Source organism: Macrotis lagotis, chromosome 1 (genome assembly GCF_037893015.1).
Source record: "Macrotis lagotis isolate mMagLag1 chromosome 1, bilby.v1.9.chrom.fasta, whole genome shotgun sequence".
Lineage (NCBI taxonomy): Eukaryota > Metazoa > Chordata > Mammalia > Peramelemorphia > Peramelidae > Macrotis > Macrotis lagotis.
Window position 1 is genome coordinate 155905864 of NC_133658.1, and position 19060 is coordinate 155924923.

At 36.5% G+C, this 19060-nt stretch overlaps 1 protein-coding gene across 1 annotated transcript in view; it reads right to left on the reverse strand.

Moving 5' to 3' along the window:
- Window positions 1-3889: 3889 nt before the first annotated feature.
- Window positions 3890-19060, reverse strand: part of PNOC (prepronociceptin) — a 47830-nt gene continuing 32659 nt past the window's right edge. The window contains exons 3-4 of the mRNA XM_074225421.1: window positions 11166-11660; window positions 3890-4328 (exon numbers count right to left, since the gene is read on the reverse strand). Coding sequence (XP_074081522.1) covers window positions 11214-11660 — 447 coding nt within the window. The 3' untranslated portion in view covers window positions 3890-4328; window positions 11166-11213. The remainder of the gene's footprint in view (window positions 4329-11165; window positions 11661-19060) is intronic.

Below are 19060 nucleotides of genomic sequence, written 5' to 3' on the forward strand. Positions count from 1 at the left end.
TCACACTTCCTACATCTCACCCATTGGAGATCTCTTTGGGTCAACCTTTGAGAGCAAGGATTTAATGGGTTTTGCTTTTGAATTTGAAGTTTGACCAGATTCTCCTCAGTTTCTCCAGAGTGGGTAAGATACACTATCACTTTTACCACCTACCTCACAGGTTTTGTCTGTAAAGTGTTGTATAAACTTAAAGCACTATATAAATGTGTTTTTATTGCTGACAACCACATTTCTATGGAAGGGTTATGACTTCCTTCTATACACTACCTCATTTGATCCTCGCTTTCAGTCCTGCAAAGTAGGAGCCACAGGTATTACCATTTCCATTTTACAAATGAGGACATGAATCTCAGAAAGATGAAGGGATATATATATATATATATATATATATATATATATATATATATATATATATACTTATCATCATCCAATTAATATGTGTCCAAGGCAGGACTAAAATTCATGTTTCTTTTGGTTCTGATACCAGTGTATACTCTTCACCATACTACTCTGCCTCCCTAATATGTGAGCACAAATGGTTTTGCAATAACTGATAGTCTTATAATACTAGCTCATGCTTGTGTAGTGTGTATAAAGTGCTTTGTTAGATTAGGTGGATAGAGCACTGGGCCTGTACACAGGAAGACCTGAATTCAAATCTGGCATCAGATTTTTACTGACTGTATGACCTGGGGCAAGTCATCTTTTATCTCTGTCTGCCTCAGTTTCTGAAACTATAAAATAAGGGTCATACCAGCATCTATCTCTCCAGTTGTGATGATCAAATAAGATGAGTATTTGACAAATATTATTTGATTCTAACAGCAACCCACTACACTGTTGAGGAAACTGAGGCAAACAGATCCAGTGACTTGCCCAGGGTCATATAATTGATAAATGTTTGAGGCTGGATTTGAACTCAGATTTTTCTTGATTCTAGGCTTAGTGCTGAATCTGTTGCTTTAATTAGTTACCTAAATCAAACTAGCCTGTAATCTTACACTATGGATGCCAACATGCTGTGAGATGACACCACTATGAGATGACCATTTCCATAACCTAGTATGGCATCATGAAAAGAGGGGAACCTAAGTTTCAGTGGTCTTCAGGACATGATAGTAAGAAAAACAAAAGGGCCATTGTTGGGTGGTCCCATTTCTTCAGGCTTGCTAAAGCTAGATTATCTATTACTACTAGTAAAAGAGGATCACGCTGATCAACCAAATGATTGGAGGCATGAGCTGCATAATTTTATTATAGTGAGGAATATGATATGCAAGGCATCGTTCTCACTTGCTGTTACCAAAATTGTTCCATCCATGGCCTGATTATAGGAAAGAGGACTATTGGAGATGGTCTGGCTTCTGTGAGAGTCTCTTAGCCTTAAATTAGTTTTGTTCCCCCCCTCATCAGTGAAGTGCCACATTGCATCATCAGTGTCAGACAAGGACCAGTATATGATATTTGGCAATAGAATTCTACAACCAGATAAATCCTAACCTGTCTCTCGATGGATCAAATGTCAATATGGCCTTTCCTCTCAGATCTTCAACTTTTGAGCTACTCATCAGTATGATATGATGGCAGCTGCCTTAACAGTAGGATGCTATCAGAACCACAACATTTTGCAAGACTTGAGTTTCTCTTTCAGGGCTTCATCTGGATTCTCCAAGATTGGTTATGGTACTATATGGGGAGCCTGCCTCTGACACTCTGGATTTGGGATCTGAACTTGACTCCCTTTGCATAAACTGAGGACAAAAGAGGCCATTGCCCAACCGTTTGAAACAGAGCTGGCCTATTTCTCAGGACCAGGACCTACTGACCCACATTCAATTGTTGTTTGCATAGAACCCTTTTCCACTTCAGCCTTCTCTTCATGGTGTAGGATGCCTGTTTCCATACCAGATCTCCTCCATAATAGAACAACTTCCAAAATCAGACTTAGATTTAGGAGGAAGGAGTTCCTGCTAGCATTTGGCTAGTGAATCAAATAGGGAAAATTAGCAGGAGGCATGGAAGTAGTCAGAAAAAGGATAAATAGGATAAGAGTGTTAACAAGGAGAAGGGGACTGTCTGGAGCAGTGGCAGTTGCCTCAAGCGCCTTCTAGGTTTCTGGGAGGTCTACAATCCAGGAGAGGTTTTTGGTACCATCACACTCTACAAGCAAAGGGTTCTGAGTTCCATTTTTCTGGTGCAGAAATTGGGGAGGTAGGTGGCACTTCTCCCCCAAAGCAGTTCACAATCTGTTTTGGTAGGAGACCTTGTGTTTGCATTCTCATTTTCCTCCTCTCTTTTTTAGGAGCTCTAGACAAGGAGAAGTTAGCAAGGTGTAGACCCAATATTGTGGAGAAAGCTTCCCCTGCAAGAGAATATGGGGAGGCAGAAAGGGCATGTCACTCATCTGAGACTTCCTCTCACTTCCCTTGATGGTAAAGAAGCTGCTTATAAACACTATCCCTGAGTCATACTTACCTTCTGCCACTGAGGTTTGAGGTGATGGAAGAAGAAAAAATGGAATGTTTTAGTGTGTATTTGCAGGAATGGTCAGTCTCCTAATCCCTTAGATCATTTGTCCTCAGGTCAGAAAATAACCAAGAAACACATAATTCCTTCCATTCTCCCTTTGAACATCTATCAGTCCTGCCCCTATTTACTCCATCATCTCTTCTGATTATCTTTTCAACATGGAGGGGAGGGTTTAGAGTTTTTTTCTTCCCTAGTCCCTGGGAACTGAATTGGAACATGCTGTTCCCCTTTCCCTACCTCCTTCCTACTTTGGAAGAAGTCTGAAATGAAATCTGATCTTCCTATTGCTATCTGGAAGCAATTTGTCTCTCCCCTCCAGATTATCTCATAAATTATGACATAAATTGTCAGTTTAAAATTAAAGGATCAAGGATTTAAATCTGCAAGGAATCTCAGAAATTCAGGCTCAAAGAAAGAGTAGTAAGTGGTAGAAATAGTAATGAAATCAAAGTCTTGGGACTCCAAAGCCACTGAGTGCTCTTTCCAGTGTCATTTACCAACTCTGTTTCTTAACCTTAGCATTGTCCTCCTTCTTCTCTATTCTCTCTTTCACCTTTGTCACTCTGTTCTCAGCTCCACCCATCCTCTTATTTTCTCAAGTTACTTGATCTTAGAAGACATTACAATTTACAAAGCTCTTCTCTGTGACTTTTTTCTGGAATTAATTCTTCCTTCCTCATCTCATTTTTTCCCCTTATCTCCTCAACCAAGTTCCTGAAAGTTGTAGTGATGGTGATATAGTAGAAGGTATAGAAATAGAGCAGGTAGTGGTAGTAGTAGTTGTGGCAGTAGGTGTAATAGTAGAAGGTATAGTGAGTTACTACTAGAAGGGACAGAAGGCACAGTAGGGAAAGTAGTAGAAGGTAGAATGGTCCAGTTTAGTAGTAGGAGGTGAGGTAGGTGGAACAGTAGGCGTGGTGGGTGTGGTGGGTGTGGTGGTACAGTGGTAGCTATAGCAGGTAAAGGAGGCTTAGTAGTATTAGAGGAGCCGGAGCAGGGTTAGTCATAGAAGAAGTGTAGTAGCAGTAGAATATATAGTAGGTATAGTAGCGGTGGAGGTGAGGGTGGTGCTATTACCTCAGAAGCTGGTTGTGAGCATCAAATAAGCATTTAACTCGGTGCTGAAACAAAATAGGATCTAAACATGCTTATTCCCTTTTTTTTTTTTTTAATGCTCCAGCGCATTTGCAATCTGCCTCCATCTTCCCCATAACTGACAGGACACTTATTGTTTTGATGTGGTCACCCTGCAAAAAACCTAAGGCCCAGTCTCCTATAGTGGTGCAGCATGGGATGCTCTGTTGCTCATAGAGATCTGCAAAAACAATAAACTCGTATATTAACCATTTGCTCTGTAGAAGTTTAATGCAGAAACATTTGTTGGAAACAATGAAAAAGAACAAATCTTTAACAAACAAGTGATGGTAGCAGCAGGTCAAAATCCCAGGCTTTATCTGGATCAGCCACACTTTTCCAACCTTCCCCCAAGAGAGATAGGCTGGAGGGGACAGGGCAAGGCAGGACAGAGCCATGTCCATATTTCAACTTCATCCTCCTCTTAGGAATTACAAAAGTACGCTTCTCCCTAGGGGTGAGGGCAGCAGAGGTGCTCATGAAAAAACAGAAACATGTCAAACTGAACCATGGTGGCACCTGCTAGCTCAGGGAGCAGAGAAGTTGATCCAGACCCCCTCACCAAGGGCCTGCAGGATGACCGGAGCCATGGGGATGAAGGAATCCCGATTCCCTGCAGTTGGTCTAGGGCTGGAGACATGCTGTGTGTGGGAACACTCGGACACCTGAGGAGGTCAAACAGAAATGATTGGAATGACAAATCAAATCTTTCTATCCTTTCATAGGATTTAGAATGTGAAGAGACCAACCCCCCTCATTTTATAGAGCAGGAAACTGAGGCCTAGAAGATGAAGGAATTTACCCAAGGTTACCTAGCTAAGAAGGAACAGGGCCCAGATTTAAAACCCAGATCTGGTTCCTGATCTGATAACATTAGGAATACTGTGCGACTGCTTCCACCTGTACTGGGTTTTGGTTCTCACTGTAACAATTTAATGGAAACCAAGGAAAACAAAACACCTGGATAGAAAGAGTATAAGTAGGCTTACCTTAACCAGTTCACATGTCTTTGACCCTGTTCCTGTGCTTGTCAGGGCCAGGGTATAGTAGATGGTTGTATATATGGTATGATTGGAGTGGTACCTGGATTTCTGGCATTAGAAATGAATTCCTCTGAACTTATTATTTCCCTCTCCCTTCAGTCTTCTTCAAAATACTAACACTTGAGGTCACTAATTTTGATTAAGTTAAATTTTGATTAAATTGAGTTTTATTACAATTAGGTTTTCTCTGTAATAAGAGGGACCTGGACAGGGGAATATATGAAGTAGGTAGAAGAAGACAAACTGCTTATTTCACAATACTACCCAGGATTAATCATGTTCTTAACCTTGCCTTATCAGCACTCCTAGTTTGTTGTTGCTTTTTTAACCTACCCCCCCACCCCATTTTAATTAGTTCTATCTCCTTCCATTTCTGAATCTTCACTTCCAGTCTTAGTTACTGATGGAGGCAGGGTTCCTAGCATCTGAAAATTTACAATCTGTTTTATCTTTATGATATTCAGAGAAACCACTGTTTGTATAATGCAGTGTTTACAATGGATGATCCAAGCTGACCTTAAATCATATGTACTTCAGAAAAAAAGAGATGCATAGCAATAGGAGAGAGGGGTTGGGTGGTAAACCAACCTTTTAATGATTTCCACAAGAACAAGACTGTTTTAGAAACTCAGACAGGCAAAGCAAGTTGATGGTCCCAGTGAGAACTACTGAATTAAAGGTTGGACTAGCCTGAGCATAGTGGCTTCTAGGGCAAGGTTGCTTGATGTGTGGTCCATGAATTTGTTTTATCAAAACTAATTTGATAATTGAATTTCAATATAACTGGTTTTCTATCCTGTGTATTTTATTCATTTAAAATATTGTTAACCCGAGAAAGGATATTTAAGTATCACTAGATTGTAAAAGGAATCTGTGGCAATAAAAAAATATTTTAAAAAAACCCCTCCATTTTAGGGAAATGGTGTGGGGTTAGGGTGGTAAATAATCACAGCAGCTGCAGCAAATCAACAAAGGTATAAAGTCAGTATTTCCTAACCTTTCCAAGCCTATTTCTTCTGTTTGCCACATTCTATTGCTTTTGTTAACTGGAAATGGGCTTGGCTGGGCATTGTTAACTGGAAATTGTAGCTGGTGGGACCTTAAAAGTCTTCTAGTCCAACTTCCCACCTGGATGGTTGATGCTGAAGTGTTGTTTGCAGGGCTATGTTGGAGTCAGCTTGAAGTGGTTTGGGAAAGTCAACTGTTAAACTTTCAAATCAGTAAATATTACAAATCAGGGTTTGACTTTTTATTTTGTTAATTGTCTCAATTTAAGAAACTGTGAAGAAACTGTTAATGCAAATTAAACTTAAAAATGTGTATACATATACATGAACATACACATATGTATACATATGTTTATAGATGCACATCTGTCTATCTGTTTTATTAAAGATTTTATTTATTTTGAGTTTTACAATTTTCCCCCCAATCTTACTTCCCCCCCCAGAAAGTAATTTGTCAGCCTTTACTTATATCTATCTGTCTGAAAGTCAGTTGCTAATCATTTATTGCATTACCCTTGCTGTTTGGAACCTGTATGAAGGGGTAGGAGTGTAAATGAGACTGAAAATCTTTCCTTTTTACTCCAGGAGGCATACCTGCAATCTCAGGACTACTTTATCTGTCTAGGAAAGTAGATTCAGCACAATGGGATATGACTGCAAGGTAGAACAATTACCTGGTGGCTGATGGGACTTTTAGTCTGAGCTAAATTACAGATGAAGATGGGGATTGGGCAATAGGGATATGCAAAGGGAACTATCTTGTTTGGAGGGTATTATATATTTATATGTTATTATTAATAACAATTCCTGTTTATGAAAGGAACTCATAGATAATATTACATAGTATAACAGCAATGCATGGTAAAAGTTGCCAGCTCTATCCTGATTCTTCAGAGTTGCTAAGTAAAGTTCTAGGGTAATGTGCATGGCATAGGAGCTAATTACCTATGGAAAGGATTTAATTTGCCTTAATCTAAATATGAAATGAACTTTGATGAATTTGTTCTGAGGATAAGTAATATAAAAAGAAGATTTTAACAGTAGAGAATTTTTTGCTCTGCTGGCTAGGCATAACTGTATGCTTGAATAACAAAAGAGCTGAAATAGACCTAAATGGTAAGCAATCACACAAAAAAGTAATAAATATTCCCTTTGAGGAATAAGTCTCAGGAGCCAAATCACTTAGTGGGGAAGAAACCCAGAAGATAATTGTAGCATTTCATCAAAGGCTTTCTCCCTAAGGGAAATACCTTTCTTTTTCTGCTCCCTTGGTAAGACCTCTCCCAGACCTGACTGATATTAAGATTAGGGTAAGCAAATCCCTTTTAATACTCTTTATGTCCCTTGTGCTAGCTGATGCTAGGGATATAGAAATTACTCAGGAGTTTCTCTTAATAACACTAAAAGGACAAAGTGAACTAAGAACTTTACCCTGATTCTTGCAGTTGTACCTTCTCTATCTGTCCATTATACTTAGTGTTTTGAACTTTACAATACCTCTGTTTATGTAATGTATATATCATTATCCCCATTTTACAGAGGAAGAAGTTGAGATTCATAAAACTTAGGTGATATGCCAAAGGTCACACAACTAATAAGTAAACAAAATAAGAAAATAAGTCTTTTGAAATAATTCTAAAAAATTCTTGTTTCAATATTCTTGCCACTAAGTTAGTCTGTTTTTCATTATTTGCAGTTGCCTAACTTAGTTGCCTAAGTCTGAAACACTGAATTCCAAATTCAGTTTTTCCAGGTTTCCTGAATAGAAAAAAAGCCAGTATATATTTTTCTCTCTGTGTGTTATGCCCATTTCCCTATTTACTTCGATATTTTGTGTTAGTACATGTTTATAACTGTGCAGTTCATAAATGTGTTTGTGATGTAGTGATGTTCATTGAGGCTTTGGGGGATGTGTTCCAATGGACATTTTTGGCATGTCATGTAGGGGCTATTTGGGCATGGTTTTCAGATATGAATTTTAAAACTCTACTAAAGATACTGTATTGTATTAGATTCAAACTTCAATCTCTTGAATTTTTGAGCTATCCACTTTGCATTTCAGAGGAAATACAATTAAAAAGTGGGATCAATTTGAGCTTAGATTTTTCTCTACATGAAGTACATAATGTTATTATGCTATCTACTTTGCTTAGGAAGAGAAAAGCTCTTTTGCTTCAAAACTCAGTTTATGGAATAATATCATGCATTATGGTGTTCTCAAACTCCAAATTTGGTGGCTCTTCATATTGTGAAAGCAGATTAAAATGCTCCCTTGCCCGCCCCTTTGAGAAATATTTAAAGAAATGCTTTAAAGAAAGCATTTAAAATTTTTCTAGTCCAAATATTTTGGTCTAATCTGATAAAGAAATTCTAATTTATCAATTCTGAAACAACATATTGTTCCCCTCTCTCTGATCAACCCAGGAAGGACTTCCATGAAGTAATTAGAGCAGTGATCAGAGAGGAACAAAGAACTCTTGGCTGATCTACCTTGAACAATTACAGTAATGATCTGTCTAGGAGAAGGTAGAATTGTTTTTGATTGTTTCAGTTACTGAAAGCTAGATTGGTATTGACCAGCTGAAAAGGATAATCTTTGAAGAGAATTGTCAAAGACAAATCGAATGCTTTCAGGAAAATGATTTTTCAAGGGTGGGCCAAAGATTGAATGGCTATAATTCTCTCTAACAAAAAAAAGCTGTTAATGGAATTGTTCAAGAATCCTAGATTATGATTTCAAAAAGATTGGTAGGAGATATCCAATGGGTTGAGAGACTCAGTCTGGGCATTTCTCTCTGAATTTAGAATAATTTTAAATTAATAAACATTCTTTCTGATAGTCTTATGCCTACCAATGAGGAGTAGAGAATTAATATTTTTTTCTGATGATATTTCTCAAAGGAAAATATAAAGAAGGTGTCCTCTAACCCCAATATCTGAGAAATTGAGTTCCTCAAAATCCAGTGTGACAGTAAGCAAGAATGTGCTTCCATAGTCTTGACTGCTTCCTGATAATGTGAGTTAAATTGTATTCAATGAAAGGACAGGGAGATAAATTGGAGTGCAGAAATCGACCCCAAGCTGCAGGCCTATCAATAAAGCTCCAATTTAAAAAAAGACCTTGCTTTGGTCTGAAAGGATTGATCACTCAGGAGATTTGAAAGATTTGCTGAACAATGGCCTTAGGCATTGTACAAACAAATTACACCATGAACTTTTGCTTAGGAAAAAATAGAACTTTTGTCCTTTAAAGATATCATGGATCCACCAAGATGACTTCAAAAGAGAATATGCACAGATAACTTCAGGGAGTCAGGAATTAGTCATACAAGTTTACTTGGAAAAAAAAAACACTCTGGTCCTAGTCTCAGTGCCATTTGGACATTTGGAAATGTGATTGTATGTCGATAAGTAAGTCCTTGGGCAAACAACTATGTGGGCTGTATCCAGATACAGAAAACATTATAGAGTGAATAAAGACAAACACGTGGAGTGGTATTTAGAAAGAGAGGATTATTGACAAACTACATGTCAAGTTACATCTGGTTTGTGATCACCAGAATGAACAAAACAAGAAATTCAGAGTAAGACCATTCAGACTTTGAGAATCTTTTTTTGATGTTTTTGAATTATAGTTGAATTACTTTCCCACCTGAGTGGGACTTTTCTTAATTTTTTTTAAATTAAATAAAAAATTTTTTGAGAATGTTTAATATTTATAAAGATTTTTCCAAATTTGGTGCAGGGCTGATCTGGCCACTTAAAATTGGATGTATAAATATGCAAATAGATAGAATCCCACATAGGAGTTTGTGAACCCTAAAACTTTAATAATATAGGGTTAAAATAACATAACAAAAAAATATAGATTTAACATAAAGTTTTATTCTCTAAGATTTTACCTCTAATCTATAGGTGGAGACCATCCAAGCTGATCCATGAGGGAGACACAGGTATATTTATTGAAAAACAAAGAATAGGAAAAAATCATTACCCATCCTTACTGACCTTATCATGGAAGTTGCACAATATCTCTGTCTGAAACTGCTTTTCAAAGATTAACATAAACACAGGTTATCTCTTCCTGGGAAGAAGGTCTCCTGGTCCCCAATCTATTGTCCACCTAAGTATGTAATTAACCAAGGGGGAGATACCTTGAAATCTTAATTTTACTAGGTTTGGCAAGATGACTGATACGAAGCCTGAGTATATAAAGGAAATTAATATTCTATCACAATATAGTTTTGAGTAATTATTCTTTCACAAGTTGTAACATATTCACTTGTACTAGTAGAATGCTAAATTATCAGGGAGGAAAAAAGCTATGCAAATAACTTCAAAGTTGTAATGGGCTATGAAAGTGGGTTTTTATAGTTCCAATCAATATTTTCAAGATGGTCTTTTTATCTGATATGCACATATGCAGCTAGATATACACTTACCTTTGAAGGGAATGGGTTAAGAGGAAGAAGATAACAAGGAGCCACAGGCTTAGGAAGAAGCAAGGAATTGGGGTTTACAGGCAAAAAAAAAAAAAGAAAAGCACAAACTGGGAAGGAGTGATAAACTGGGAGCTGAGAAGCTCAGAATCCACCAAACATACCTAGTCATCTAAGAAACACTGGAAAAAATGAGCATTCACCTTCCAAACCCAGTTCAGTGGCCTAGTTTTAGAAAAAATACAAGGCAACCTGCATCTAGAAGTTAATCCAAACCTGTGAAGAGGCAGGGCAGACACTTTAGGGGAAGAAAAGGAAGCAGATCTAAGTACTGGTCCTGTCGTGAGAGGTCTAATGGTTTCTATGGAGACGAATATCCTTAATAGATTGGGGGTGGGGAGGGGAGTTGAAGAACTGCATGTGGTCTTCGAGGGGAAAGTAGTAAAAACATTACCACACTCACTAGACCTTTTAGGGGAAAATTGTGGGGGGGGGGGGCGAATAATCCAGCTAATGGTCCCTCAGAGCTAGAATTTCTAAAGGAAAGGTGAGTCAAATGGTAGCTATAGTAACTGGATATGGAGAATTGGTTCACTATTAACAGTCCCCATAGTAACTTAACTCCTGGAGAGAAACAGAGGAATGAATTTACCTAATAGAGAGTACCATTATCTCTATAGTAACCAGGCTCTAAATGGGAGTGGTAGGTAAATTCAAGGGCCAGTACTAAAACACACACACACACACACACACACACACACACACACACACAAACAAAAACACAAAACCCCTAACTCTTGGATTCTTAAAGAAAGGATGGGCCTACTATTTTCCATATCAACCAGGCTCCTCACAGAAGGCAAGAAAGGTGGCTATATCCTCTAGTCCCTGTAGGAGTCAAGCTTCTTCAGGAAAATAAATGGGTGGTTCTAAGAACAGTGGGAATGGAAAGAGTTGTATGAATGAGGTTGGTGTCTCCAACTGTTCCCATAATGGGTTAATGCCCAACTCACTCATGGGTTGAAGTGGACAGTGTGGCTGGGAGAACGCTCCCCTTCAGGCTACACGTTGCCATTCTGACGAAGGTTGCGGCCTGGAGCCAGGCCATGGCGTTGGTGTTCACTGGCATGCATGCTCATGACTAGGTACTGCCTCATAAATTCACTGAACCGCTTCTGGTTGGCCAACTTCCGGGCAGATTTCCGTGCCCCAGTGAAGCCCCCAAACCGTTTCTGTAACTTCTTCTGCATCTCTTCTCCTGCCTCCCCCAAGCCTTCTGCTGCCTCTTGTTCCTGGGCACGGAACAGGCTTCTGACACGGGATACACGGTTCTTGCCCTCCATCTGGCTCAGGGTCTGTGCCTCCATCACCTGTGGCTGGTAAACAGATGCCATTGCCTTATCCTTACTGGTTGAGCTGAGTTGCCAGCGTCCCTTATTCATGGCCTTGGTGCAAGGGGCCCAGAAAGGGCTAAGGAAGTCTTGCTCTTCACAATCTGTGATGCATTCCTATAACAGGGTAGAGGGAGAGAAAGGGCAAGAGAAGAAACTCTTGTTAGCTCAAGGCAATTGGGGAAGGGTGGGACAATCCCTCTTTATTAATAGGCATTTCTACTGTGTTTAAGTACTGACAAATTACTTGACCACAATTTTCTGAGTTTTTTTGAGTTCTGGAGGTCAGATACAAATTGCCACTATTGGACTTCTTAATCTTTCTTCCTAGGAATCTCTTTTTTGGTATAATGTTTTTAAATACATCACAAAGGAAGTCAATTTCATTGAAATAAAGATGTAATTTTTTCTGACCAAGTTTATGGGACACCTAAATTCTATCCAAAGACCCCAGATTAGGAATTCACATGTAAAAGGTTCAGATGGAAAGGATAATGACTGATATGATCCCAGGGCACTATATTCCGATAAATATAGACTTGGACATATGTGGAGGAGAACAAATTGATCTTTAAAATTGTAGACCATTTTCTCTTAACTCAAAATTCCATTGGGGAGGCTAGGTGGCACAGTGGATAGAGCACTGGCCCTGAAGTCAAGAGTACCTGAGTTCAAATCTGACCTCAGACACTTAATAATTACCTAGTTGTGTGGCCTTGGGCAAGCCACTTAACCCCATTTGCCTTTCAAAAAACCTAAAAAAAAATTCCATTGTTTGGAATATACCCTAGAAGCAATAAAAATATTAATAAGTAACATATAAATATATATAACTATATATATATATCACCTTGTTTGATTCTCACAGCAATCCATTGAAGTAGATATTATCTCCACTTTACAGATGAGGAAACTGAGGTTGAGAGATAGTAACTGATTTGCATAAGAGATATATAGCTACAAGTACCTAAGATAGTATTCAAGCATGAATCTTTTTAATTTAAAATTTGTCTCAGTCCATGATACTTGCTTGCTGCCTCACAGCAAGCAATATAAAAAAAACAAAAACAAGGCAATTATCTGTACAATGGTTTTCATAGCAGCATATTTATTTTATACACATATATGTATATATACATACATACATACATACATTCACATGTAATAGGCATTTATGTGGAGGCAGTTAGGTGGCATAGTGGATAAAGTATTGATCCTGGAGTCAGAATTGAATTCAAAATCTGGTCTTAGACACTTAAGAGCTGTGTGACCCTGGGCAAATTATGTAACCCTGTTTGCCTCACTAGTTTTTAAAATTATGCCTGATTTGAGTTTTCTGGGCAAAAACACTGGAGAGTTTTGCCATTTTCTTCTCCAGCACATTTTACAGATGAGAAACTGGGGCAAGCAGGGTTAAATGATTTGCCCAGGGTCACACAACTGGTGAGTGTCTGAGTCAGATTTTAACTCACAAAGATGAATCTTCCTATTGCCAGATCTAATGATCTAACCACTGAGTCACCTAGCTTCCCTTAATGTAGCTGTCCCTAATGAATGCTAATTATAACCATATAAAATAAAAAGCAAATGAGAATAAATTAAGAAAAAATCCTAAATAGGACTTAAAGGAGAGAAGCTGCCTGAACAATTGTTATGATTCTTTATGTGCTGAAATCAATTTAAATGTAGATAATTATTAAATAATTTTAGTTGATATTGGTATTTACTATTTGATTTATAATAAAAAAAGCTTTGAAAAATCTTACATGATTAAAAATTCTTTGTTTTGGTTAGAGGTAGCTAGGTGGCACAGTGAATAGATAGAAACACTTGAGGTTGGTGTCAGGAAGACCTGAGTTCAAATCCCCCTTAAGCTATAAAGTTACTTTGTTTCATTTTCTATAAAATAGAAATAATAATAGATTTCCTACATAGGAGGATCAAATGAGATAATATTAATAAAATGACTTGAAAATATTAAATTGCTAGATGAATGCTATTTTTATTGCTTTGTGCACATAAATAAAATCTAAATAATAGTTCTCAATGATTCCTTTTTCTTGTCCCATTGGGCCAATTTTGGAATCAGGAAGACCTGGATTTCTATCCTACTTCTGACTCCTACTTTCTGAATGAACCAGAGCAAATCACCACCTTCTTACTACTCTAGGCAAAGTAACTTTCTGAGCCTTACTGCAATAGTGGAGAGATTTTCCATAATATGAGTTTCCTATACACTTGAAATTCCATCATTAGATCATATTGTCACCACCTTCTCTTACTTCCCAAAAGTAATGTATGCAAATTTGAAAAATCTGGTTCCCACTTTTTCAGTCTCCTGATCACAACAAAGCTTGCATTTGATTCTAGTGAGGTTTGCTGGCTCTTTAATGCAAGAAGGATGTGTGTCTAAATCTAATTCCAGTTTTGCCCAGATAGAGCAGAAGCAATTTATTTCCTCTGGGTTTTAGTTGCTTTCATCTGTAAAGGAAAATAATGTACTTGACAGCACAGGTAAGACTTCAATTTTTATGCTGTTTAGTGGTGGATAATATGTAGGTTTAGTTTTTTCTTTCAGGAAAAAAAAATCTTAAAACCTAAACTCTCTTCACAAGCCTCCCTCCCTCATGGTATGATGATAACCCTGGATCATGTCAGTCTATGGTAGCCTACTAAAAAGACTTTGAGTATGACCAAAAACAATAGATACTAATAAAAGCTAATGTTTACATAGCTCTTTAAGGTTTTCAAATTGTTTTACCAATCTCATTTACAAAACGAAACTATGAAATAGGATTTCCCCATTTTATAGATGATGAAACTAAGATTGAAAAGAGGTTAAGGTGGCACAGTGAATGGAGCACTGCCCTGGAGTCGGGAGCACCTGAGTTCAAATCTGACCTCAGACACTTAATAATTACCTAGTTGTGTGGCCTTGGGCAAGCCACTTAACCCCATTGCCTTGCAAAAATCTAAAAAAAAAAGGTTAAGCAATATCATGCAAATCATTTGGGTTAAGTAATGATTTTGATATGGTTTCATCTTGTGATAATAATTGTCATATATATGTGCTTGAATTGATGGAAGTCTTATTTAGTTAGTTTTCTCTTATTTTGATGCTGGATATTGTGTTATATATATTTGTTCCACTGATGTCTTTTTTTAAGTCTGTGATTTTTTCAGAATGTGTATTACTCTAGAAATATGGGTGAAAGTTGTAGTTCTTAAAAAGCACACTTCAATGACTGTCAGAGATATTGTACCTACTATTGCTTTAGAGAAGTCAAGCATTTTAAGGGTCATTCAAGCTCATAATGAAATAGGATAAGTTACAACTAGGCACAAAGAAAAGATCAATGGAAAAACAAAAAAACAAGAATGGAAAACCTATTTTTTGTTAGAGTCCTATTAAACCTTAGAAAACAAAAACCTTCATAGGGACTGCTGGAGGGGTAATTTTTGGTGGTTCTTCATGGTGTTAAAGATTTCTTAAAGTTGAGGGAATAGTGAGAACACTAGTTTTTTTGGGGGGTGGGGTTGGCAAGGCAATGGGGTTAAGTGGACTCCAGGGCCAGTGCTCTATCCACATAGCCACCCCAAGAACACTAGTTTTTTTTAAAGCTGCTAAGCAATAATATGAAGGGGAAAAAACTTATCATGGATATGTGACACTTATAGATTATTGTCCAGATAATATAAAGAATGGAATAGGGAATATTGGAAAATGATAATTTTTGCTAAAGAAACAAACTTTTTATTCAAGGTTATACTAGAATAGTTGATGTAGGTATTTCAGACTGTAAAACATTAACTCCCCCAAGAGTTTTGTTGAATTTTTATTTCTATTTGCCTCTGGGGTCCTATCCCATTAAAAGAATGATAAACTGTGATAAATCTATTGATACACTGAGAAGAAAAAGTGTTCTAGAATTATAGAAATTTCCAAATGGAGACAAAATACTACAACACAACTTTGAATAATAATGCATATAAACAATAAATTTAGCCAAGAGATGGAGATAAACATTTTTCAATGATTTAGGAACTCACCTGATTTAAATCTCATTTACTTATTCAATACTATACCAATCAAACTACTAAAGGATAATTTTACAGAGTAAGAAAACACAAGAAAAATACAGGGATCTCAAGGAAAATTAAAAAAAAAAGACGTAAAGGGACCTAGTAATAACAGTTTTTAAATTGTACTACAAAATAGTAATTATTGCACTCATTAGATACTGGTTAAAAAATAAAAAATTAATATATAGAATGGATTACATACATAACATACAGCAACAGAGTAATGTAGTATTTGCTAATACCAAAGACCCCCAACTCCAGAAGTACTACTTATTCAATAAAAATGTTTAGGAAAACTTGAAAACAACCTGCCAGAAAACTAGTTTATACATATATCAAGATATGCTTCAAATAGATATATGATTTAAATGTAAAAGGTCATATCATAAACTAATTAATGATCAAGAAAAGAAATGCTTTTCACGACTTATCAGCAGAGAAAGACTTCAGGTTCAAATAAGGAACAAAATGATGATAAAATGGACAGTTTTGATTGCATAAAATTAAAAAAGGTTTTTACAATTATTATTAAAATAATTAGCTGAGATGAAATCTTTGTCATTTCTCTGATATACAAGATATGAGGATTAATTCAAATATTTAAGAGCTAGAACCATTTCTCAATTAATAGTCAAAAGATATGAGCAAGCAATGCTTGAAGGAAGAAATCCAAACTATTAATAGCCACATGAAAAAATATTCCAAATCACAATATTTAGAGAAATATAAATTAAAGCAACTTTGAAACTCTTATCTCACACCCATCAGATTGGTAAAGCTAACGAAAAGAAAAAAAATGGTTGGGCATGATGAAAAACACATAATCCTTACTATTAGGGCATGCTGAAACTGCAGATGACTTGAGTTCAGAGGTTCTGAGCTGAAGTAGGGCTAAAGCTAATTGACTGTCCTCACTAAATCTGGGAGCACATGGCTACTAGGCTGCCTAAGAAGGTGACAAACCATCCCAGGTTAGAAACAACCCAACTGGTTAAAGTTTCTAAACTAATCAAGGTTGGAATAGAATTGTGGGTAGTCACCATTCAGGTGAGATAAGGAGATCCAGTCTCAAAACAACAACAAAACAAAAATAAAAATGGAAAATGACAGTTATTGAAGGGGATGCTACCAAAAAATAGGCATACTAATGTGCTGTTGATAGAACTGTAAATAGGTCCAGATATTCTAGAAAACAATATGGAATTATATCTCCAACATCCCTAAATGGTGCTTACCTTTTGACCCTTTACACTAGTTGACCAATACTGAAAGAAGAAAAGAATTCATATGTAAAACATTAGTAATAGCTCTTTTTCTAGTGACAAACTACAAAGCTAAGAAACTTAAGGGTATCCATTAATTGGGGAAAGACTGAAAAAATTATAAGAATTTAAATGTAATAGAATATTATTTTGTAGTAAGAAATGATGAAAAGGGCAATTCCAGAGAAATCTAGGAAGATTTGGATGAATTGATGCAGAATAGAATCAAATGAACAGAACCTAGAGAACAATTTGTGCAATAATGACATTATATTTAAAAAAAAACACTCCCAAATTCAATGTTGAAAGACTTAGGTCAAGAAAGACCAAGCTCAGGTGTTGGAGAAAAGACATTTTTGGACTTGTCATCTGGCACAAGGACATCCAATGACTAATACCTTGGTACCTAAACAAAAGATACAATAGGAAGAATACTATGTAATGCCTTATGTAGAACAGTTTGTCAGACTAAGACTTAGAAATACTTGTGTGGCAAAGCCAAGAAGAAAAGTTTGCAGAAAAAGAAAAATTCTTGATAATTTCCACACAAGTCCGCTGAAGCCCCAAATTGAAATTTAACCAACGATAGAATGAACTCTTTCTCCTTTCCTAGTACTATTTCATCTTTGTAAAATTGAACTTTTCGATTAAGTTGTCATTTAAGGCCTAAGTATGGTAAACTTTACTAAGTGTTTTATTTAAAAATTATTTCAATCTTTAAAAAAAAAAGAGAAAGACAAGAATTCTGAAAAATGTTTTTGGCAAGGCAATGGGGTTAAGTGGCTTGCCCAAGGCCACACAGCTAGGTAATTATTGTCTGAGGCCAGATTTGAATCTGGGTACTCCTGACTCCAGGGCTGGTGCTCTATCCACTGTACCACCTAGCTGCCCCCCCCAAAATTAAATTTTTAATGATGATTGTAGAAGACTGATGATTGAACTGCTACCCACTGAGTAATGATGTAATCAAAGTGCAGAAAGAGTCATATATTTGGGGATATGACCAAAAAGGAAATTGTTTTGTTCAATAATATTTTTTTTTTTTTTAGTTTTTGCAAGGCAAATAGGATTAAGTGGCTTGCCCAAGGCCACACAGCTAGGTAATTATTAAGTGTCTGAGACCAGATTTGAACCCAGGTACTCCTGACTCCAGGGCCAGTGCTTTATCCACTGCGCCACCTAGCTACCCCAACAATATTTGTTTTTAAGGATTTATTTCTCCTTTTTCTTTTCCTTGTTAGAGGAAACTAGAGGGCTAGTGATAGGGTTGTTAAAAAAAAAAGAAAAGAAAAGAAAGGTTCATTGAAGCATTTTATTTTTCAATGCACAATGAAGTAGATAGACAAGCAGGACAGTTTTGAAAATTATATGCTGAACTTATTATTCAGTTAAAAGGAGAAGTGAGCTATATGTCACAGATCTATGGTTTCTTGTAAAATTCTTTTTCTCTTCTACTTTGTGTTTGGACATACTCGTTTTATTTTGAGTTTGTTGAGTTGACAAAAATAATTAAACATTTTTAAAAATCTGATAGGCTATCATAATTAAAGCAAGGAAAAATGGACATTTCATCAAAGAAATGCCTGATATCCTAGATGATGCCAAAACATTTATAGCAGCATTTTTTTTTCAGGTAACAAAGAATGGAAACAACATCAACTGACAAATGCATCAGCAAATTGTAGTATAAGAAATGAGCACGATGAATACAAAGAATCATGGGAAGAAATGACACAAAATAACAGAACCATTAAAACAATACACATAATGACTATAAAATGTAAAAGTAAAAAACAACACAAAAACAATCAAACTGAAAGAGAAATGCTCATAATTTAAGATAACCATGTTTCACTCCCAAAGAAAAGAGACTGGAAGATATTTCTTTGTGGGGGTAGGGGCCAGGGTATTTAATAGTGATAAGAACAGCAAAAACCAAAAACAACAATAACAATTTAATAATCATAACAATAATAATCATAACAATAATGATAATAACAACAATAACCATTCCATATATTAGCCACTGTGCTAATTGATTTACTATCATCTCATTTGTTCCCCACAACAACCTTGAAAAGTAGGTGCTCTTATTGTATCCATTTTACTGATAAGGAACTGAGGCAAACAGAGGTTGTGACTTCCCTGGGGTCAATTATTACTATTATGCAT